Source organism: Haliotis asinina, chromosome 3 (assembly GCF_037392515.1).
Source record: "Haliotis asinina isolate JCU_RB_2024 chromosome 3, JCU_Hal_asi_v2, whole genome shotgun sequence".
In the NCBI taxonomy this organism is placed as follows: domain Eukaryota; kingdom Metazoa; phylum Mollusca; class Gastropoda; order Lepetellida; family Haliotidae; genus Haliotis; species Haliotis asinina.
This window is the reverse complement of record NC_090282.1, coordinates 68,373,099-68,396,697: the sequence shown is the minus strand read 5'-3', so window position 1 is coordinate 68,396,697 and position 23,599 is coordinate 68,373,099. Positions and strand designations below refer to the sequence as shown.

Below are 23,599 nucleotides of genomic sequence, written 5' to 3'. Positions count from 1 at the left end.
CACTGTAACTAGGCTAACTCACCACCAAGACTTTTCAACCGACTTTCACAATGTGGGGCCATCTATGAAACAGATACGTAATACAGTAACAGATCTCACTCTTGGATTCATCCCTACATGTAGTTAGAAAAAGTTAATAAACCACTGATGACAGCCAGCTAATGGACTGATGACAGCACCCATCACTACTCTGGTGTCTGGTAGTATTGTCAATGAAACTGAAACTACAGCAGATCTAAACGTTGCCAAAATAACATAAAACTACAAAACCTTGAATTCGTTGTATTTTATTGGCGTTTGTTAGTAAAATAGACCATTGAGCAATCAAATATACTCTTACACAACTAACATTTGTATGCAGTGTAAGTATTGCCATCTTTAATTGGACATTGCCTATACATGTACCATTGCATAGAGTTGGAAAATACTGGAATGTGTAGAGTAATTCATCCACTCTTACAAATCAAGGATTTGACTTCTGCTTCTTTAATACACTGCCCAATGACCAATGAAAGGATGAATGACAGTTGGATTCTGTCTTGATCCTTGTAGAAGAGTCACATGAAGCTTGTAGTAATCTCCAGGTAGCCATGGACTGATACAAGAAAGGATTATCCTCTTTTATCCCAACCTTAAAACACAGCTCTCATGGCATTACGCAACATGGGTCATTTGAATGGAGCCTTTCTCTGTGGTAAGCGTGAGAGTTTTGGGAGATCTGAGTGGATCCTGTCCTGACCCTCATCTTTACAGACACGAGTGTCCTCCCCTTCCCTCCCTGCACCCTCTGCTGCTCTGGTGTGAGGACTTGCTGTGTCGTTAGAAATTCGAGTTAAGCTTCCTGACCTGCGAAGTTTTAGCGTTCTATTTGGCACATACAACTGAGGTTTGTAGGAGGTTCTGTGGGGTGATGGTGTGGCATCACTTCTGTTCTTGAGGGGAGGCTTCCTGTGCACCTTACCTTGCCTATTCTGGGGGGTTCTGCTCGACATTACCTCCCTTTCATCCACACCTCCAGTTTTCTCATTTTCAAAGGAGTCGTCTTTCTCAGGAGAAGAGTCATGTTTCTCAATGTTCATGTCTGACTTACTTTTTCGTATTCCAATATTTGAGCTATTTTTGGGAGATGCACTATCACTTTCAATACCTATCCCTGGTTGATTGTTTGACATGCTTGTACGGTTGACATCCTTTACATTTTCTTTCTCATATTCAATGTCCTTGAGTAGCGTGCGGAGCTCCTCATCTAGCTTTTCCTGTTCCACCTTCAAGTCTTGCCTCTCCTGCACACCTCTCTCTCGCTTCCTCTGCTGTGTCAAGACATGTTGGTCCAACATAGCCATGAAATTGTCACCAAAAGCAGTAAGTGATGAATTTTCTGAAGAACAATTAAAACAAAACCACCATAATATCGTTGCATCAAAACAAAACTGAATGTAGTCAAAAACCATGCCAAAGCCATTGTTTTTTTATGTTCTCATTGCTGAAAAATACAAGGTCCATATATACTGGCGAAGATTACTTGGATATATACCCTCATCAGGATAACTAGAAATGTATAAGTGAGAGATACTGGAATACCCACACTTTCTGTGGGGTATCAGTTGACATCAACACAGCTACAGATATGGGGCATATTGACCACAGCTGTAGCAATATGCACCTATGCATGACCCATCGATTAAGACATTCAAACATACTGAACAGCAAAAGAAATGCAACTGTTTTTGTTTTTTTTAGTCAAGTTTTTAAATAGAAATCATAAACATGCATGCTTATGTTTGTGAGGTTTCATTTTTTTTAAAACTTGCATTTCTGTTCACTATATAGTCATTCAACTACAAAGAAGCATGTAAAAAAAAATGTGCAGGCACTTGCCATGAGGTCCTTGAAAGAATGACATGCATGAATCTCCACACAAACTTTTACATGGGCCCTTACTGAGCACATTGCGTCTGGACATGACAACTGCACACTCCTTATTCACATTCTGGGTAGCTGATCATAAAGGAAATGCCATCTGGGAGGATTTTGTAAGTGGCATGCATGATTTTGATTTTGAAAACAAGTGAGTGAGTGACTGGGTTGAGTTTTACGCCACGCCCAGCAATATTCCAGGTATATGGTATATATCAACAATTGGGTTACAAGAATGAGATATGTTTAACAAGGTGGCCTACTTTCCTCTCTGCTGCCCTCGGAGTGTAGAGCCAATTTCTCAACTGCCTCTGAAAACTGAAGAGATGAATTATTAAAATCTAAATATTTTAGATATTTAAATACTTACCTTACCATAGGTCTTATGCGTATTACCTCTAGCTTCGCTAAACGAGATCAGACAGTCGTTGATTCGCCATCCCCTCGATGGCTACCTCATGTAATCTACGAATGTAGTCACGGAAGTGACGTGATCTCTCCACTCGCGCGAGAGCGCAGAATCCAAAATTCACATTTACCGTCAGCCAGAAGGTCCGAAGAGTCCAAAGTGGGGAGGAGCATCCAGCGTTGGGAGGGAGTCACCGCCCTATGGTAAGGTAAGTATTTAAATATCTAAAATATTTAGATTTTAATAAATTTTTAACTTACCTTACCATAGGCCTTATGCATATGGCTTCGACAGATGGATGGTGGTGTGGACTCCGGAGGACCATCCCTCAGCAAACAGTGCACATGCATCAGGAGAACTCGGGAAAACCAATGTCAACAATCTCAGGATAATACCTGGAACAGGACAAAGAGTAACCCAATAGAACTCCAAAGAAAAACCGACGCACCCGGGGGGGTGAGGTTAATCTTAAGACCAACGGTAAGTAGAAGTGTAGTTACCTAATGGGCGGATGGTCGGGTAAGTTGCTGAGCAACCACCAATGGACCAAATGACTGTAACCCCTCAACGTCTTCAACTGCCAAGTCCCTCAAGTAGTGGGATGCGAAGACAGTTGATGACCTCCAGAAACAGCCCTCCATGATCTGCGGTACTGTGCAGTTCCGATGGAGGGCCATTGTAGACGCCAAGGCCCTGATCTCGTGCGGGTTACTTGCTACCGGATGAGGCAGGTGCTTGTCGTCATAGGCCGCCAGGATAGTCGATCTGAGCCAGAGGGCAATAGTATTTCTGTTTACTTCGCCTTTGCAGGACACGGCAAAGGGAATGAATAATCTTTTGCGGGATCGTCTCCTAGAGGCTGACCTTTTAATATAGCATCTGAGAGCCCTGACTGGACATAGCAGCTCCTCCTCCACGTCATGATGACCCAGGATCGTAGACAAAGGAGGGATGGAAAATAGCCTGTTAGGCTGCCCGGGAAGCTGGTTCTTAGCCACAAAATCCCAAAGCAAACCCAAATGAACACGTCCGTGTCTTGACTGTTCAAATCGGATCTGAGTAACGTCCAGAGCATGGATCTCGCTGACTCTAGCCGCTGTTGCCAATGATAGTAAGAAAACCGTCTTCTTGGAAAGATGTTCAAAGGAGGCTTCCTCTAATGGCTCGTACGGCGGCCCTCTGAGATGTTGAAGGACAACATTAAGATCCCAAGCTGGAGGACGGAACTTGGCCTTCTGGTCTTCCAGCTTGAAAGCTTTGAGAAGCGCAATAAGTTCCGGTATCTTGGAGATCTGTGTATCTGACTTGATAGCAAGGACAGAATTCAAAGCTGACAAATAGGTGCCTAAGGTACTGCCTTTGAGATGTCTAGAGTTCCGTAGATAGAGAAGGAACTGTGCCACAAACTGAGGAGATGCTGCCATGGGATCTTGAGATCTTCCTGCGCAAAAATTCTCAAAAGAGCGCCATTTGTCGTCATATAAAGAGCGGGTAGAAACTCTATGCGCGCGAGCTATAACGTTCGCCACGTGCGCAGAGTAACCCTTAGCCTTTAATGTCCTCTGCAGATGACCCATGCGTGAAGATGGAATCGCAGTGGATCCGGATGCAGCTGTCGACTGTGTGGATGTCGAAGCAGATGCAACCACCCTGGAAGTTTGTAAGGGTCTCCGTCGAAGATCGGGAAACCACGACCTGGCTGGCCACCAAGGCGCGACCAAAAGCAGTCGGAGGTTCTGCGTCAGTCTGATCTTGGCGATTACGTCCGAGAGAAGGACTGGAGGAGGGAACGCATATGCGTCCAGGCCTTCCCATGACAGAGACATCGCGTCGACTGCCCACGCCTGTGGATCCGGCACGGGAGATACGTACGTTGGTAACTGGTGATTGAAACTGGTGGCAAAAAGATCTACCAGTGGTCTCCCGAGTTGCCAGCAAATCTGGTGAAATGCGTCCGGATGAAGCATCCACTCCGTCGGGGATGGTTTGCCGGGGCGCGACAGGGCGTCTGCCAGAATGTTTTTGCAGCCGGGAATGTGACGAGCCGCGATCACGATGCCGTTGCTGTCTACCAGATCCGCTAACAGGAACATCTGGTCCAGAAGTTGTTTGGATCTGGTTGTACCCTGATTGTGAATCACCCACACGACCGTGGAATTGTCGGACGCTACCAGGAGTCTGGAGTCTGTTAGAACCGGTAGCCAGTGGTGGACCGCTAGGATGACTGCCTGCATCTCCAGGTTGTTGATATGCCACTCCCTTTCAGCGTCTGATCACAGCCCTGAGGTTGTCTGGCCGTTCAAGTGAGCGCCCCATCCCAAGAGGGATGCGTCTACAAACAATTCGTGGTCGTGGTTGAAGCTTGTCAAACAAACACCGGCGCAGACGTTCCATTCTACCGTCCACCACCTGAGGTACTGATGCAGGTGCGGGGGTAGAAGAAATGATGACTGGAGGTCGTTCTCCCGAATGAATGGTAATAGGAACCTCTGTAGTGGGCGCAGCATAAGCCGTCCTCTGAGGGTGAGGTCTTGCGCCGACGTCAACAAGCCCAACAGAGACTGCCATTCTCTGAGGGTGAGAGGTAGGGACAGAGCTCGATCCGTAAAGGCGAGAATCTTCTGCCATCGATCGGGAGGGACCCTGACCAGATTGAGCCGAGTCAGGAACAACCCCCCAATGAAAGTTAACTCCTGCGTTGGTTCCAGTTGCGACTTCTCGATATTGATAATCCACCCCAACTGCTGAAGTAGGCGTGTGGAGAAGTCCAGTTGTTTGCGTAGCAACTGAGGATTGCAGTGATTTAGAAAACAATCGTCGATGTAAGGATCGAAGTCTATCCCCCGGAGGTGCAGAAACCGGGTGACAGGCAGTGTGACCCGAGTGAAAAGCCACGGGGCCGTAGAAATTCCAAACGGCAGCACTCGCCACTGGTAGTGTACTCCGTTGAATATGAAACGCAGGAACTTCCTGTGGCGCGGGAATATAGGAACGTGCAGGTAAGCATCCTGTAAATCTAGGCTGGCCATCCAAGCTCCGGGTGACAACTTGGCTCGGATCTGATCCAGTGACGTCATTCGGAAATGCGGGGGCTCGGCTAAATACAGGCTGTTGAAAGTCGCCATGTTGTGAATCATCCGCATTTTGGTGGAACCTTTCTTGGGTATCAGGAAGATGGGTGAATAGAACCCCGGGGAGTGATGGGGTTCTGACACTATCTCTATAGCACGTTTTGTTAATAAAATGTTGATGTTCTCTAGTATAAGTACCTGTTGATCTATTGAGTACACTCGTGACAGGGGAGTGGTAGTCAACGGCGGAGCTCTGGCTAGTGGTAGCTTGTAGCCGGCTCTCAGGATCTTGCAAACAAACGGGTCTTCCAGGAATGTCCAGTTGGCCCAGAAGATCCCTAGTCTCCCACCTACAGGGGTCGGATGAACTGGTACGACTGGGGGTGGGAGGTCCCAGTCGTAGTAGTCCATGGCTTCAGCGGCCGGAGTAGGGACGCTTGCCCCTACCTCGACCGGACGTAGATGGGGCATCCCTGCCGCGTTCTCGAGGCTTGCGCTGGACATCTGAGTCCTTGGTACGACCTCGTCCCCTCCCAAACGAGGAACGGATAGACTCTCTCCTGGGTACATATCTTTTCTTGGCATTACCCCTGGCTCGGCCACGAAATGCAGAGCCCAAGGCCTCGAAGGTTGACAGCGCCACTTCCGTGTTAGTGAGTTCGGCATGTTGTTTATACACCGTTGGTATCTTTTCATCAAAGAGGAACTTAGACGTAAATGGTGCACGAAGTAGTTGTCGTTTAAATTCCTCTTGCCAAGAACAAGCATCTAAAAATCCAGATCGGCGCATAGTAGTAGTCATGGCTAGCGCCGCGCGTAAATGTCCAAGCAGGTCATGGAGTACTCTGCCTTGCCAAGCAAAAATGGTAGTTAAATGATCCACCCTCGAGGCATTATCCTCTGACAAATCCAAGGCTGCAGCGGAGGTGGCTGACGCAAGCGCCGAGATAGGTTTAAGCATACGTTTCAGTTCCGTATCAATAGCTGCTAGCTTTGAATCCTGAACTCTGTAAGATGACGGAGTTGAGCTTGACAACCTCTTAATTGAATCGTCTAGCACCGCCCCGTTGTCGGCAAAATCCAGACTGTGTACTTTATAATCTGATTTCTTAGACTTCGACGCTTTGATGGTTGGATTTAAGGATAACTTCGCAAAGTCCGAATCTAACAAAGCAACAGCATCCGCCACCATAGGGTGTGGTGGAATAAGTAACTCAGGAGACAAGTGAATCGACGCCAGGTTGCTTGAATCTGAAGAAGGGGAAGGACAGTCCGGTAATCTGTCGGCAATCCACTCAAAGACAGCAGCTAAGGGAAGATAGGTGCCATCACTATCACCATCATTGCCAGGGTCCTCCTCATAATCTGGACAAAAGAACTGTTCCTCGTGATCCTCCCAGGAAACAGAGGTTGATTCTCGTCGCTGACTAGAGTTGGAAACAGAGTTCTTAGAGTTCAATTCCTTGCAGGAAGTCCGCAGTGGTTCCGGCGATCGCGAACGCTGGGATCTAGAGAGACGCCGTGGTGATCTTGACCGAGATCGCACTCTACGTCTACTTCTGGTACGTGAGTCTTCCTCTAAGGAGCGCCTTGGAGAGCGGGAAACAGACCGGGAGCGCCGGCGCCGGCTACGGTGTGGAGAACGAGAGTGCCGACCCCTCGGGGACCTAGAACGAGATCTGCGCCGGGAGCGCTCAGCCTCTAAACGACGAGCGCGCTCTTCATCCAACTGGCGCTGTAACATTTCTTCTTTAGTCAGCGTATGAGACACTCTGGGGATCCGATAAGAAGTAGGCATAGGAGCAGGGTCCGGCAACAACACTGGCTCTGGCGTTGGTACAGGCGCTGGCGTCGGAATAGGCGCTGGCGTCGGAATAAGCGCTGACGAAAACACCGATGCTGATGTAAACAAAGGCGCCGGGACAGGCAGTGGCGCCGGGACAGGCAGAGGCGCTGGTACAGGCAACGGCGCTGGCGTAAGTCTAGGCGCTGTCGTTGGTAAAGATGTAGACGACGAGGTAGGGCGTACAGCAGCACCCGGTGTCAAGAGAGATCGCAGAAGCCTCTGAACTTCAGGATGGGATAAGGCATCTGGGTGAGATAAGTCTACAAAGGCGTCCGAATGCGTAGGCTCTGGAGAGGAGCGCGCCGGCGTAATAGATGAGCGCCCCACACTAGGCGTTGATACTGGTACTGAAGGCGGTGGTAGATCCTGGTCGTCAGGTAAAGATCCCAAGGAAGACGCTGGCGACGACATTCTTCTCTTACGTTGTGTAAAACGTTTCCTCCGAACCGCCAAAAAGGTCTTGAAATCGGCGAGAGATAACGCTTGACAGTGTAGGCACCGATTATCGATGGAGCAAACAGCGGACGCACAATCCGGACACCAGGGATGTGGGTCCTTGGCTGACTTCTGCCCCTTGCAGACAGTACAAAAGTGTCGAGTCATACACAGAAACTGTAACAGACAAGAAACCAAGACTTGACGACATGTTGATACAATACTAGGAGAAAAAACCCCTACATAAAAATGTAGAAAGTAGTTACACCCCTACGTAAAAAATAGACACACCCATAAGTGCGGGGCAGCGAAAAACAACAACCACAATGGCTGCCTTCGCTACGCTGAAATTCATGGCAGAAAATGGTATGAAAAATACCGAAAACACAAGTGAAAATGACCAAGCATGGGCAGAAACATGACGGGCAAACAATCAACAAGATGTACTACCCCCATGGACGCCATGCCGTTCTCACATACGGCACGGACAGGCCATGCCTGAGTGAGAAAAGAACAACACGAGGTAGCAAGGTAAGCACATTAAATGCTTGTATGACTTGACTTTAATACAAAATGAGGGGATACAAACCATACCTACCAAGGAGTAGCAACTTTATTGAAACTACACATAGTAGAAAAAACAGCAAACCAACACGTCCGTTCGCACGAACGCTAAAGGTAAAAGTGAATTTTGGATTCTGCGCTCTCGCGCGAGTGGAGAGATCACGTCACTTCCGTGACTACATTCGTAGATTACATGAGGTAGCCATCGAGGGGATGGCAAATCAACGACTGTCTGATCTCGTTTAGTGAAGCTAGAGGTAATATGCATAAGACCTATGGTAAGGTAAGTTAAAAATAATACTTTATCATGAAAAACCAACAAGCTAAACTATGATAACCTCGATAACATTAACAGGGATTGGGAAAGGTAGAATGTATGTGCTATTTTGCACATTAGAATTAAAAATTTTGAAGTTTACTGTTGGCACAAGGGAAGTTGCCCATTCTGAATTCAGAAAATGGCTAATAATCCAGTAAATCGCCCATTGTCAAAATTCTCTATCCCATTCCCTGATTTAACACACAAACTGTTAACTCCATATAAGGACAAGTATCTCAGTACAAGGATAAATGATGTTGTACACAGAAGGATAAATAGCACTGTACAAGGATGAGTAACACTACAAGGGTATGTAACACTGTACAAATATACATGGAACAGTGCAAGGATAAATAAAGGTGAGTGAGTTCAGTTTCATGCCACTTTCAACAATATTCCTGCAATATCACAGCATGGGACATCAGAAATGGACTTTACACAAGAGAACGCCTTAACCACTAGTCTACTCCACCAACCCAAATGAAGCTGAAGAAATGTATATGATACTGTACAATGTAAAATGACTACCTACCAGTTCCTCATTGTCCTTGAACACAGACAGGAAGGTCCTCAGGGCGTCTTCATCTGTTGTTGTCTTCAAGACGGTATACGCTTCCAGCAGAGCTGAAAATGTTTCATGAAATATGTATAAGCAAGCGAACTAAGTTTTCTTTGACTGATTCTCCACTCGCTGCTATGCATGTTCATACTGACAAACAGTCTCATTCTTCACAGCGATCCTTTGCAGCCTAATGGATAAAACCGCTAAGCTTGTAAGTATTGCAAGGTTGAAACCAGGTATGGGCACAATGTTTTGGAAGTTTTCAATAATGTGATATTTTGTGATCATATTCAGTGATAGGAAGACAAAGTTATATCAATCTTCAAAACAATTAGTAATTCAAAGCCAAGGTCTCTACCTAAGAAAATCCACTGGATTTCATGGAGAAGGACCATAAATTGCCTGTAGAGGTAAGTTTACTTGGTAAAGGGTGAACCTGGCGAGACCACAGCGTGGCGTCACTGGAAGTTTGTAAAGAGTTTATGGCAGGTCTGTTATGGAGGCTACATTTAGTATAAGGCCACATATAGTATACAGTCATGTATCCCCATGTATACAGCCTCATAGAGTTTATATATACCTAGTATTTTGGTACATATACACCAGAAAAGGTGTCATTAATGATCAAACTGAAACAAAACCTAGGAGCATAGTGCTTTTCAGAGCCACAACCTCTCTGAATGAAATTCACTGAATTAAATGGACTGTGTTTGTTATTTACCTGTGAGAGGCTTCACTATTACTTCACTTGTAGATGTCTCAAACTCACAGTAACTTTCTCTGAAAAGTATCAACATGAAATGAGCATGGTTTTATGCAGCTATGAGCAGTATTCTCCAAATATCATTGTGGGGACTTCAGAGATAGGCTTCACACACTGGACCCATGTGGGAAACTGAACTCAGGTATTTGGTATGACAAACAATCACAACCACAAGGCTAATCCACTGCTCCTGAACACAAATTGTGAAGCCTAAAAAGGTCAAGTTTTTGTTTTCTTTTTGTCAACGCAAAAAGTGCTCATGTAATAATTCCTTAGCCAAAGCAGAACGATATTAGCACCTAATATACTTTTTTATTATATCTATTGACATTTTGCACATTCATAGAAAGCTCTATGTCGACAATAAAATGAACACACAAAGGCTTATATCCCTTGCCATATGACATCACTGGTGCCAACTGGTAAATGAATGATGTCGTTAGACCTTGTTAAGTACTGTCAGGAACAACAGATAACTAAGGCTGTTATTCTGTATCACTAAAATTTTCTACTGGAGATAGGATATGTTGAAATAACCTACACTATACAGTGCAGTGTTGTCAACTCCCTAAAATTTCAGCCTGACAACTGGTCTGGTAACTCTCAAAAGTTACCAGACTGGTTGGAATTTTGCTAGTCCAGAATTTTCTGGATTAAGAAAAATAATAGGAAGGTAAATAAGAGGGAAACTGCATAATGTTTTCAAATCAAGGCTTTAGTCCTCATACTCAAAGCCAGGTTTGTCTAAGACCATTGGGCATGCAACATTTTAATACTGCCCGTCCGCTTGCAAAACAGGCCTTCCCGGATGGTCAAGCAAGAAGAACATGTATTACCGTGTAACCTAACCCTTTTAACATTTAAGCATGAAAGAGGGTGGGGTAGATTTAATATATCGGATTGTCTTGTCAATGCTACACTCATATTGATTTGATATTGCAGTAAACATTAGCTGCACAGATATAGAGAGTACTATCACCAGACGGATGAACAGATTTAACCAATCAGACAATGACTACTGTTTAGGATTCAGCAGAACTTACAAAATACATCGATTAGTGACACTAATCTCAAAACAGACGAAAATCAGCATGAAACACAGATATGTATGCTTGAAGCTTTCTGGTGACATTAGCTAATATTCTGCAACATGACATCCTTAAATATTGACAAAACTGCTATTTTCAGCGTGTTCCATGTGCATCACTGTGCATCAAGTGACTGTACAGAAAATAGCATTTGGAATCGTTTGGATGCAAAAATATTTTAGGTAAAAGTTCAAAAGACTTGTGTGGATGTCAACTTTTGTGATTTGGTAAGTGGTGTGATTGGTCTGTTGAAAAGGTTGGCCGACATGACAGTCTACTTGGGTTTGTTAGACTAAGTATAAGCAGTGTAGCAAATAATACTGAACCCAAGCTTACCTGGACTGAAGCGAAATGCTGACTGAGTCACATCCCTTGAGCTGAGGTACAATGGTATCTAAACTAAGGAACCAGAGCACCACAACCAAATCCAGTAAGTCACTTCTAACAACAAACCAAACTCTAGCCTCTACATACCTGACAGCATCCAGGAGAGAATGGGTGTACTCCAGCTGCAGATCATACACAGATTGATGGAACTTGACTTCCTCTCTCAACGCCTTTAGCTGGAACATATATCTGCATCACCAGAAGGAATCTAGGGCTGGGACAAGTACACCCAATACCAGGGGTGGGTGGGTAATCAGTTGGACCCCGGTACCCGTACCAGCACCCATTATGATCATATAACTAACAGATTAAACGATGTAATATGTTACGCTTTCATGATTCATTGGTTGTATTGCCTGTAAGAATTAGATATAATTTAGTCACTTGTTTGGAATTTAATCCATGTTTAGGATGTTGAAAAAACACAATATTTCCTTGAGCCGAAGAACGTATTGCCATTTCTTACAAATTCTGTGTCAGGAATTAATATAACGGGTATTTGGGTAGGGTAGGGTAAAAGTGGCTGGGGTACCTGGGTTGAAAATTTGGTTGGGGTACCTGGGTTGAAAATCAGGACCTGTCCCAGTCCTATAAGAAACAACAAGGACATCCCAAGAATATAGCTTGTTCAAGTTATGTGTGAACATATCCACAAACTATATTTCAGGAAGTACGTATGACTAAAGGTAAAGAAAGACTTGAAGTAACCCAATGTAGATGCCAAAATATTTTCAAGTCACCTTATAAGATTTGAACCTGGGACCTTTTCGTTTAAGGCTGGATACTGCCCACCTAACCAAAGACAGTACCACATCAGTGAAAATGTGATGTCTCTTGCGGGATGTCATTTGTGTGGTGACTCCTTGCTACATTCTCCCATGTGAAAAGATGCAAGTGTTGCAACCTATTTTGTTGAAATTCGAAAAGGATGTTCTCATTTGGGGCCAAGCAACAAGATGAAGTGATGGCATATCTACTTACACTGTTATCCTTACAATACTTCTGATCATTTAGTGAAAGTATTCTGCGAGAACAGGTCAATAAAAGTTTGTGGAAATTTGGTTATCCTTGTTTGCCAGTAGAAGTTTGCTGTTGTGAAAAAGATGCTCTGTTGATGTGTATACGTACCTCTCTGTCCTGGATGTGGTGTCTGTAGTTGCACACTCTGAGAAGTTTGTCCACTAGCTGGTGCACCGTCTGTGACTTGCCACGTGGCAGTGATGGGAGATAAGACAGGAACTCATCAGCACTCACATCCCTCAAGACGGGTCTCTTCAGAACTGGCTGAAAGAGCCAGTGATGCTACAGTGGTCAAACTGCTCCAAGTAACTGATATTGCCATGTGAGATTAATTATAAAAAACTGAACTACGTCTAACTTAGTAACTATATGTTTGTAATATAATGCCGGACTGTGTAACAGTCCAACTATATCTTGGTGATCTGCAAACAAACATGTCTGAGCCAGACAATCTAGTGATTGACATCATGAGCATCAATCTACATGCTTGATGACATTAGTCATCTTTGACAAGCACAATTCTAACCCAGATATTTACAGGTCCTTAGGTAACAAGGAAACTATGCTGTCACTAACATAGATCCTAACAACACACTTATTGTGCTGTAATTTGAAATTATACAGTAGAGATTTCATTTTGAAGGATTCTGCTTATAAATGAAGGGACATTTCTTCTTCTAACATTCTTACCCAGGGTGCACTTGGGAAAAGCAGTGACAGGGTCAACAGGTCATCAGCACAATCCTTCATCATTGCACAAGATCGGAGCACCTGCGTATTGAGTCGCTCCTTTATTGCTGAGGTCATGTGACTTGAACACAGCCTTTCACCAGTCAGTTTGTCATCGGTGATCAGATGATGCATGCGGATCAGTTCCTTGTACAGGCTGCTCAACTTAGCCTCCACCTGAGACTGAAACAAAACCAGGCTCAGTAAACAAATACCTCAAAACCAGTAAATCCTATAAAAAAGAACACACATCTGTAAACAGTAAATATTATCACTTCCCCCCAAATACCATATACAACGACATCCACTAAACACTGAACATCAAACAAACACAGAACCTCCAATAAATAGAATTACAACCGGCAAACACTGCACAGTCAGTAAACAGAGAACTACATCCAATAGACACAGAACTACAACCAGCAAACACAGAACTACATCCACAAATCAGAGAACTGTACCCAGTAAACACAGAACTGTAACCAGAGAACACAGAACATCCAATAAACATAGAACAATACCCAGTAAATACAGAAGATGAACTAAACACAGAACAATATCCAATAAATACAGAACAATAAACACTACACTACATAAATCAAGGTAACTGAGGTGTATGCAGTAAAAACAGACAGTCATACCACTCGTTTGAGATTGAGGTGCTCCAGTTTGCCTGATGCCACATCCAGCAGTGTATGGTCCTTCTGTAGTCCTGGCCGAAGGAAGTCATTCATCAGTAGAAGCGGCTTAGACAAATGTTCCTGGGAAGAATTCTGAAATATAAATAGTTTGATATTAAATGCCATGTTGATTGTGTTATCCCACTTTGTCCAGTTTCTGATTGAATCATGGTCACACACTGTGCCAGTGTCTCAGTGAGAGAGGGGCTGTATTAGCCCCCATCATTAGAATCTCAGTTCTCAGTAAACATTCCTCACTGACCAAACCTTTCTTGTAGGACTGACTAGGTAAGTAAGGAACAGACCTTTGACCTTTGATATTCTGGGACTGGGGAAGTGGGGAGGGAAAGGACTTTGGAATTTATATGTTGACAAATATTTCTCAGCTGCAGTTGCAAAACCAGATTTTTTGAATAAGCGCCTAAATAAATAAATGGTCAAATAAACTCACCATGAGAGTGACATATAATTTTAGAGCCAAACAATTTCTTTCATCACTGTTTTTATTCAATTAGTTTCAAGGGTAATTTATCGTTTCCTATACAATCATTAACTTGGTTCATTGTCTAAAATCATCCATCAACTTTTCTAAAAACCGTATAAGTATATGTACCTGGATATTTTTGAACAGTTTGATTCTGGCTGACTCAGCTGTTTCGACCATCTTCACAAGGTCTGAGCGAGATACTGGAACTGTGCTGCCCTTTACTTCTGCTGCTATGTGAGACCTGAACAGACCAATAACATTGTCAGGAAACTAGGTAAGCATAGATGTGTAAAAGTCTAATGGCAATGGTTAAATTATTAAGATCCCTCAAGGAAAAGATGCTGATACCTGTTAGGAAATATGGACAGAGCATTCTTCACCTCAGTCACTGTATTTCCTGTCAGGAAATAAGTACAGAGCATTCTTCACCTCAGTCACTGTATTTCCTGTCAGGAAATAAGTACAGAGCATTCTTCACCTCCATCATTGTATTACCTGTCAGGAAATAAGTACAGAACATACCTGAAGCTGTCAGCCAACCAGGAGAGGGCATTCTCTACCTCCATCAGTGTTGCTGTTCGGTTTCCTACTGCGTCATTGAGAAGTAAGATCTGGATAAAAAAAACACCAACAAGTGTTTCATTTTATTACATCTAAACATTCTTTTATCATATCAGGTTACATGTATCTCAACAACAAATGTTGTGCCATTAGACACATACAAGCATCTGTCTCACAGTCCCTAAATCATCTTCTCGTTAATTCTAATGTCCAAAATAAAGCCTGTCTAGATGTTTCTCAGCTTCAGGGTCTGTTGTCATCTGCAAGAAAACTATTCAGGTACATTGTCAACACATCAAACTGCCATGGTTGCCTGGACCAAAATCTTCACTGGTAAGGAATAGCCATGGGCTAAGCCAGTCTGTTGTGCCATGTCCGTTGTACCCATCTGATGTATCTGTTTGTTGTACCTGTATGATGCATCAGTCCATTGTATCTGCCAGTTGTACCTGTCCATTGTACCTGCCAGTTGTACCTGTCTGTTGTACCTGTCTGATGTCCCAGACTGTTGTACCTGTCTTTTGTACCCATCCGTTGTACCTTTCTGTTGTACATGACTGTTGTAACTGTCTGTTGTACCTGACTGTTGTGCCTGTCTGTTGTCCTTGTCTATTGTAAAAGACAGTTGTACCTGTCTGTAGTACCTGACTTTTGTACCAGTCTGTTGTACCTGCCTACTGTGCCCGTTGTACCCGATAGTTGTACCTGTCTGCTGTAACCGTCTGTTGTACCTGGCTGTTGTATCCATCTGATGTACTGGTCTGTTGTACCTGTCTGCTGTACCTGCCTGTTGTACCAGTCTTTTGTACCAGTCTGCTATATTTGCCTGCTGTACTCATCTGTAGTACCAGGCTTCTGTACCTGACTGTTGTACCAATCTGTTGTACCTGACTGTTGTACAAGTCTTGTATCAGTCTGTTGTACCAGTCTGTTGTACCAGTCTGCTGCAGCTTCTGCTGTACCTGACTGTTGTACCAGTCTGTTGTACCTGTCTGTTGTACCTGACTGTTCTACCAGTCTGTTGTACCAGTTCGCTGTACCTGTCTGCTGTACCTGACTGTTGTACCAGTCTGTTGTACCTGTCGGTTGTGCCAGTCTGTAGTACCAGTCTGTTATACCAGTCTGTTGCAGCTTCTGCTGTACCTGACTGTTGTACCAGTCTGCTGTACCTGTCTAGTGTACCTGACTGTTCTACCAGTCTGTTGTACCAGTTCGCTGTACCTGTCTGTTGTACCAGTCTGTTGTACTAGTCTGTTGTACTAGTCTGTTGTACCAGTCTGTTACACCTGTCTGCTGCACCTGACTGTTGTACCAGTCTGCTGTACCTGTCTGTTGTACCTGACTGTTGTACCAGTCTGCTGTAACTGTCTGTTGCACATGACTGTTGTACCAGTCTGCTGTACCTGACTGTTGTACCTGTCTCTCTTGCTGTATGAGCTGGCACTTAAGGAGGTTGACCCGTCTCTCATCAAACCCTTCATGGGAACTTTGCTTCACCAACATATCCAGGGTAGATCTGCATTGCAACATATTGGGAGATACATTAGATTCAGCCAAAGTGGTGCAAACCCTCCAGATTTATCTTTAATTTCTGTGTTAAAGTAAAGATATTCAAACCACTGAGATCTTTACATGATACTTGTTTGCATTCAGACGTCTATTGGATTTAATAAATGTGTATTGTGTCAAACATAGATGAAAGATTCTGAATCATGCATGACTCACCTGGCCTCTTCAAGTTGTGAACGGAGGAGTGCATTGTCCTCTTTGGCCTCCTGGCAGCAAGAAAGTGATTGAACTTTTCAACAGATTGTCATTTTGTCAGATCACATTCTGTTATCATTGCTGCTGTAACATTCTTGTGATGGAATTGAAATTAGAATATACTGACTACAACTTACATAGTGTGCAAAATAACCACTGGCCCACTAGGCCATGTCCAGAAACAATTCCAGTCAGGCCGGTAAATCTCCAATGTCACTAGCCCGATTTTCATTGGGTCATTTTGTAAACATATCACTCCTGCATTGTTCAGTCAATACACTTTTAAATCATGCAAGATTACGGTTTGATAAAAATGCTGCATCTTATAATCAGCTTAATGAAGAAACCAGTGTCTACATTCAAATTTCAGAAACTATTTCATGCACTGCTTACAAAACAACAATTCATAACCAAGCCTGCTTGCATAACTTTGATTCAAAACATGAAGCTAAGTCTTATTCTTTGGCTGCTTCTTTTCTATGTTCAGTATGGTATACTATTTTTACTAATAACAGAACATGGTTTTGATGATCACCTGTAGGTCCCTCTCAAGTCTGGCTTGAGTGGCACTGGCTGTATCCGACCCAATGGGCTTATCATCAAACATGGACTGGCGATTGAGAGCACCCATAAGTCCCAGGTGACCACTGCCCCTCGACATGTTCCACAGGGATCACTACTGCTCTCTCTCTCTCTTATTTTCCAGACATCTTCCTGGAAAACATCAGGACTTGCAAATCGAATGCTACTTGCTTTCTCAGAGATTTCAAGCATAGTTTTGCTTTTTAGTCAGTATCAGTTTCAGAGCTACCTGACAGGCATCCTATATAGTTTATTTCTGTCAAAGAGGCCACAGACCCATAGGACAACTACAGCTGTAAAATCCACATGCATATGTTTAACAAAAGCATCACATAAACACTGGCAGTAAAACGACATACCCCAGTATTAATAGACCACAATATTTTGCCTTTGGTATAGTATACTGTAATGCAACCAAAAAATTCATTTTTTTTCGGTTTTCATACTGTCATTTAATTAACCTTTTCAGCTTTTATAAAATGTCCAGGATTCAAAACCTTTTGTCAAAATGTAATCAATCAATCAATCAATCAATCAATCAATCAATCAATCTAGATATTTCTATGTCACATATACCAAAACAGACTAAAGCAAAGGTCTTGTATCACAATATAAACTATACCATGGTAAGAGCATACTGTTTCACCCCACTAAACACAGTCCCAAAATAGAATAGATATGCATACTGATGTATACGAACAAAGCATCTCAGTGAATACATCTTTCGCTACTGTTACAGTTATTTAAATATACATGGCATCCTAATAGAATGTAAAGGGATATTCCAATCAGGGTTAAAAAATCCCATTGCCCGATGTGCAGGACAAGTCAGATTTCATTTTGGGCAATCAGTAATTTAATTTGTACATAACATGCAGGAGGGGTCACTTACTTTGTACATAAATTTTAGGGGAAAGGGGGAAGCGTTTCTTTATCATTCACACTGTATATGCTCCTCCATAAAAATCATCATCTACAAACCATCTCGCTTACAAGTTATATCTCAGACTGATCTATCTACTGTAACCCATATCCCATCATCTCAAACTGAAAACTAATTCATCTGCTTAGGCCAGTGCATTGGTACATCGACCAGTGAGTTTGCATTAACCAAAATGCAATATGAGGATATGTTTAGACAATTTGGAAGCTGAAGTAATTGTCAGCAATAAGTGAACGTAAGTGTCATGTATCAGGGGTCCATGGACATTATCACAGATAATTATTACTCATTTACAGTGATCAGTTTGCATTTGTTTACAATAAGGTCCAAACGATTCCACGAAGCATGAAATATTGGCAGTTCGGTAACTCTCCAGTGAATGAAACACAATCATGCGACAGACTGTCAATTATTGGGCAATGAGCAACAGCTGTGATGTTTCTACTGAACTATGCAAGGTAACATCCCTAATGTCAATATTTTTATGTATGGCACAGCTTGATCAGTTTTTGTTGAGATTTCCTATGGCCCAGTTTATAACTGAAACATTATGTGGGAACAAAATTGTCAGGCCTTAACAAATATGACATTGAATTATTGAAGGTTTAAGTTACTCACTGATTATCAACTACTGTTGAGGGTTACGTAGAGGTAAAATGCTAGTACAGTGGAAACTGCCTAAACCGGCACTCACTGGGACTGAAGACATAATCCGGTTTAATGGGAGGGTCAACTTTTTAGTAGAGAGTAGGTTTATTGGGACAGGGATAGGCTAGGCTATAAATACTATATTAGGTTTTAGCTTCAGTGGGCTGGTCCATTTAGCTCTTGATGGGTGAGGATCCATCAAGCATGCTTCTTCCACAATGTCAAGTAATGGGATGGGCCAGTGCATGGGCTTATCATGGGCACAGGGATCAGTGCACTGAACTTTCCTTTGTAAGCACTTATTGGGTAATTTTCTCAGCATGGTTTTTATTGGCCTGTAATTGAAGGTAAGGGATAGAAAAAGGGCATAATATTTTTTTCTCTTGACTCTGGGGTCTGACAGCCAAAGGTGAAGGATTCACTTGTTTGTCTGGCCTCAGAAAGCAGAGATTTAGGTTTCTTTTAGTTTAACAGTTTAGTTTTAGGAAGAATTAAAGTTGAATAGATAATATTAAGTTGTTAAGTTTTTGTTTTCTTTTGCAAGGGAACATTATTTGGAGGGTAATGAGTTGGGATAAAAATAAGGGCCAGTAGGATAGGTTTTTCCAAAAGGGTTTAGATATTTATTTACTTTTGTTTAAGATCTTTGAAGGAAATATTGATTTTATTGATTGTTGATTTTATTTTTTTTGGACCCGGAAATAAATTTAGTTTGTTTACAAAATCTTGTGTTTTGAACCCCTGAATCCTGCCGACCTGAGGACCCAAAACAGGATAGTCCTGTTACACCGGTTTAGACAACATGCTGGATTGTAGAGCTGATGATAAATGTACATGTCAGGGTTAGGACTCAGATTTTACGTCAGTGTTGACAAGTTGCTGGAGTGGACAGATGCTGGTTTTGGCTGCCTCCACTGTAGTTGGTGCACAAAACAGTGATTTAGTTTATTAGTCATGATTTTGCCCAAACTAATGCAAACAATATTGAATGAGATTTTGTATAACATTATTAAGTAGATAACAAACTTAAGTGTAAGATACAACTTCAAAATGTGACCTGCCAAAAATAGATTTAACTTGAACAGACACCCAACATTTACTCAATTGCATGGAACATCTAACTTTTGCACCAGACCGTCAGAATGACTAGCTACAAATTTAGTCTGTCCATGAGAAATCTAGTCTGTCTGGGGCAGACAGACAGGCTTTATTTCATACACTGTACAGATGTACAATGAACATTTACATACAGCCAATATTTGTCATGACATGAGTGGATCAACACTGGAAATAATGATCACATCATATTTCAATTGTTGCATGTGGGGTGATAAACTGCAAAACAATCAAATGCTTGATTGGCAGTGGCATTTAGCAGTTGGAACTTGGAACAAGGTTACATGACAATAAATCGTATGAATTTACAACTTCTTTAATATTTACAACAATTCTGGGCTACTTCTTGCCTCTTCATCAGGTTAATGTTTTCACAAATGGCTTCCAATCAATCTTATCATGTATATCCAATATGTTTCTTTGTCTAAACACTCTGTACATCTGTTGCATAAACCAATTTTACTGGACACTTTAATTACCCTTTGCTGTGTTTGTACCCCACTGAGTTCCATGGTGATTGAACTAATTAGGGTCAAGCACTTCAGCTGGTACCACAGAGCATATCTTCTAGCATACAAGAGACCATAGACTGTCTCCCATACACACTACGTCTCTGACCGTAAACATACCACTTCATCTCTTTAAACTCTGCCCATCTCAATCAAAACATATCACTAAAACTCCTTGATATCTGTATATATCAGTCTGTAATATTATGTCACTAGCTTCCTGTAAATACTATATATGATATATATATATATATGATATATTTTGCCCATAATCATATTGTGTCATTCACCTGATGAAGAGGCAAGAAGTAGCCTAGAAACACAGCGTTGTGAACACAAAGAACTTGTAAATCCATACCACTCAATGCGACATGATGTCATGTGCAAAACAATCATTGTCAAGCATGCCCTTATCTAGTAAGTGGGAGACCGTATTCTGCTTTTCGTATTGATGGCACTTAAAATTCACCATCTGGATGCGGAAGCTACATTTGAAGAACAGTATATGAGGCAAAGTGAAACATTTGGTTTAGTACTCTTTATATTTTACATAGGGTATAACTGGAGTCTTGAGAGGCAGGTTCCATTGTAATATCATTGTACAAGTTCTTTGAGAGGCATTTCAGAAGTTGTACTGTTGAAGGAAAACCAAGTTCCATGGATAATCAACTTACTTATTGCAATGGGCCCATACCACCCCTACCATACCCACTGAAACTATCATTCAAACTGATCACACCAACCCACACCTTAACAATATACAAAGTAACATATTGTGAACAAAGCACACTATCAAGCAGCCAATCGTTACTTGATTAGAACTTGTTTCATAACTGAACTTACACACATCTCATTCAATACTATTTGTTTCCTCTGACCACTAGTCTCACCAAGTCCATATCCAACTTCAACACTTGCTCATGTTATTTTTTCACCAAGACAGCCCAATATCACATTATCCCAATATGTGTGGGTGAGGTATTTTTTGCATTTTATTTATTTACTTTTTGTTGGTCACTAAAGTAAGATGGATAACAGTCAGATTACAGAATACCTGACACCTGCCATCTTTGAAAGCGAGCAAGTTTACGTTTGGTCAGGTTTAGGAGTAGGGTTAGGTTTAGGGTTGGGGTTAGGTTGACATGACACAAGGTACCCGGTATTCTGAAATTAACTGTACATTGATAACATTGTCTGATAATAACCCGATAGCAGTAAACTGGCTACACCGTCAAAACGAAAGATGTCTACCTACTTTAGTACTTGACATACCGGTAGCTATGGTTCGCTCAGTCACTTACACTGACTGTGTGATGGCAATCCAAGACTTCGCTGATAAGGATTTTGTATATGGATGGATATTGTTAATGAAAAGGATCGCCGTATATTAAAAATTAAGAATGCAGACATCTGTAGAGTATCACGTAACAGACCAAAGTTCACCGATTTGTTTTGAGCGCCATTTGTAAACATTCTACTGGGACAAGTCAGTATTATTTTCGTCATGTGTTGACATGTGTAAATTCAATATCAAATAGCTTTCAACAGCGAACACTGCCCCGTGCACGTATGACAAAGCCAAGTTATCAACGGGCATTGAATAAATAAAATCGAACAACAAACTAATTACCGTTCTCGATTTGGAAGTTAACACTGGTAAATGAATAGTCCCTGATACTATTTTTAGTGCCGCTCTCTCCCGTCAGGAAAACACTCCAAATGGAGTGAATGGATTTTCGTTTTGCGCCGCTTTAAGCAATATTCCAGCAATATCACATGGTGGATACCAGAAATGGGCTTCACACATTGTACCCATATGGAAAATCGAACTCGGGCATTCGGCGTGACGAACGAACAATCTAACCATTACAAACTAGTCAATCTTTCATAATGAGTGAACCGGCTCATTTATTTGTGGTATTTACTCACATACAACACAACGCTCATTAACAATTAATTACTTCTATCACGGATAATCTACAACAGAGCAGGGAGACTATATACAGATTATCCCACAACTGAGTTAGAGTCACCCTGCTCCCATTAAGCGAAATAAGCGAAAGGTCTCCAATGAGCGCAGGATCTGGCGCTTATTAGAGGAAATAGGGTAATACTATATTTTAACGTGTCAGTATCCATACCAAATGGGATTACTTGATATCTTTTATATCTTTTGGGAATTGTGTTGATTGTAATGCAATGAAAATCGTCCTGCGGATGGTGTTTTCCGTTTCAGGGGGTATACCGTTTTATAAATTCAAGTAGCCAGGGAGAAAAAAACACACACACACACCAAAAAAAACAACAAAAAACAAAAACAAAAACAAAAAAAAACCCCTTACTTCATGGACTAACGTAAACGATAGTTTGGTAACTTATTAGATAGTCGTACATGCTCCCTGGATGAATAGGATGTTCTCCAGGTACTCACTGCTGTAGAGGCTTTTTCGAATGATAATATATAGGACTCGAAAATACAATGGTCTTAATTTGAAGGGGCATGTTCATGTTCAAGAGAAAACAAGCTCATGAAAAAATGAAGTTACAAGGGTCAGGAGCTCTTGGGTATCTTTTGTAAGATCAAGCCTAAGTACATCTATCTTAGAATGCAAGTTTCCGACAAGCTCCAGAATGCCCACATTCCAGAAACTTTTAGACTGAGTATACATCTCGCTTAAACAAAATCTGGAAACTAAAATGAACTCAATGAAAGTGTTGGAAAGTCTGGGAACTCAGTGAAAGTGTTCTTATAAGGCATAAATGACTCAAACAAACAAACAAACAAACAAACAAACAAACAAATAAATAGATAACTAAATAAATAAATAAGAAAACGGTTATAGAGAATTGTGGTTATCCGTGATAGAACGGATACTATCGCTTCTTGGTAATAAATCAAGAGATATGCAGTAGAACATAGTAACTTGGAGCAACAGACTGCAAAAGATTCTTAATGGTGAATCACCCATTGCAGGGGCGAATCCAGTATTTTGGAGAAGGGAGGCGGGGATGGCGGTTGGGGTGTTGCACATAAATCATGTCCTTTTTCATTTTAGATCATGCCATTAAGTCTAAAGGTTAGGGGAAATGATCCTCGGGGAAAATGTTTTCGGGGGGCGATGGGGATACGGATCCTCCCCTGGATTGGTACTTTATAGTAATTCTCCGACAGGAACGGTAGAGTTCCTGACCATGCTAA

The 23,599-nt window shown here is 42.2% G+C and overlaps 1 protein-coding gene across 2 annotated transcripts; it reads right to left on the bottom strand.

Moving 5' to 3' along the window:
* Positions 1–271: 271 nt before the first annotated feature.
* Positions 272–21,889, bottom strand: LOC137278349 (uncharacterized). Of its 2 annotated transcripts, none has more exons than XM_067810633.1 (14): positions 21,702–21,889; positions 17,138–17,316; positions 16,564–16,613; positions 16,255–16,354; positions 14,800–14,888; positions 14,404–14,518; positions 13,752–13,883; positions 13,072–13,293; positions 12,490–12,645; positions 11,449–11,537; positions 9,845–9,903; positions 9,094–9,185; positions 2,181–2,235; positions 272–1,378 (listed from the first exon to the last, which is right to left on the bottom strand). In XM_067810633.1, the coding sequence occupies exons 2-14, from the start codon at positions 17,261–17,263 to the stop codon at positions 669–671; spliced, it is 1,995 nt and encodes a 664-aa protein (XP_067666734.1). In that variant the 5' UTR covers positions 17,264–17,316; positions 21,702–21,889; the 3' UTR covers positions 272–668. The 2 variants fall into 2 exon arrangements, with proteins under 2 accessions (XP_067666734.1, XP_067666732.1); XM_067810631.1 differs by having other exon boundaries at positions 21,673–21,888.
* Positions 21,890–23,599: the final 1,710 nt, after the last annotated feature.

What these genes read in the sequence shown, in the direction of transcription:
- LOC137278349 (XM_067810633.1), bottom strand. Translation starts at nt 17,263, where the DNA reads ATGTCGAGGGGCAGTGGTCACCTGGGACTTATGGGTGCTCTCAATCGC. An exon ending in TGGTTGGCTGACAGCTTCAG is followed by an intron (nt 14,519 to 14,799) that starts GTATGTTCTGTA and finishes TGGTCTGTTCAG; the next exon opens with GTCTCACATAGCAGCAGAAG. An exon ending in AATAGTGAAGCCTCTCACAG is followed by an intron (nt 9,186 to 9,844) that starts GTAAATAACAAA and finishes AAACATTTTCAG; the next exon opens with CTCTGCTGGAAGCGTATACC.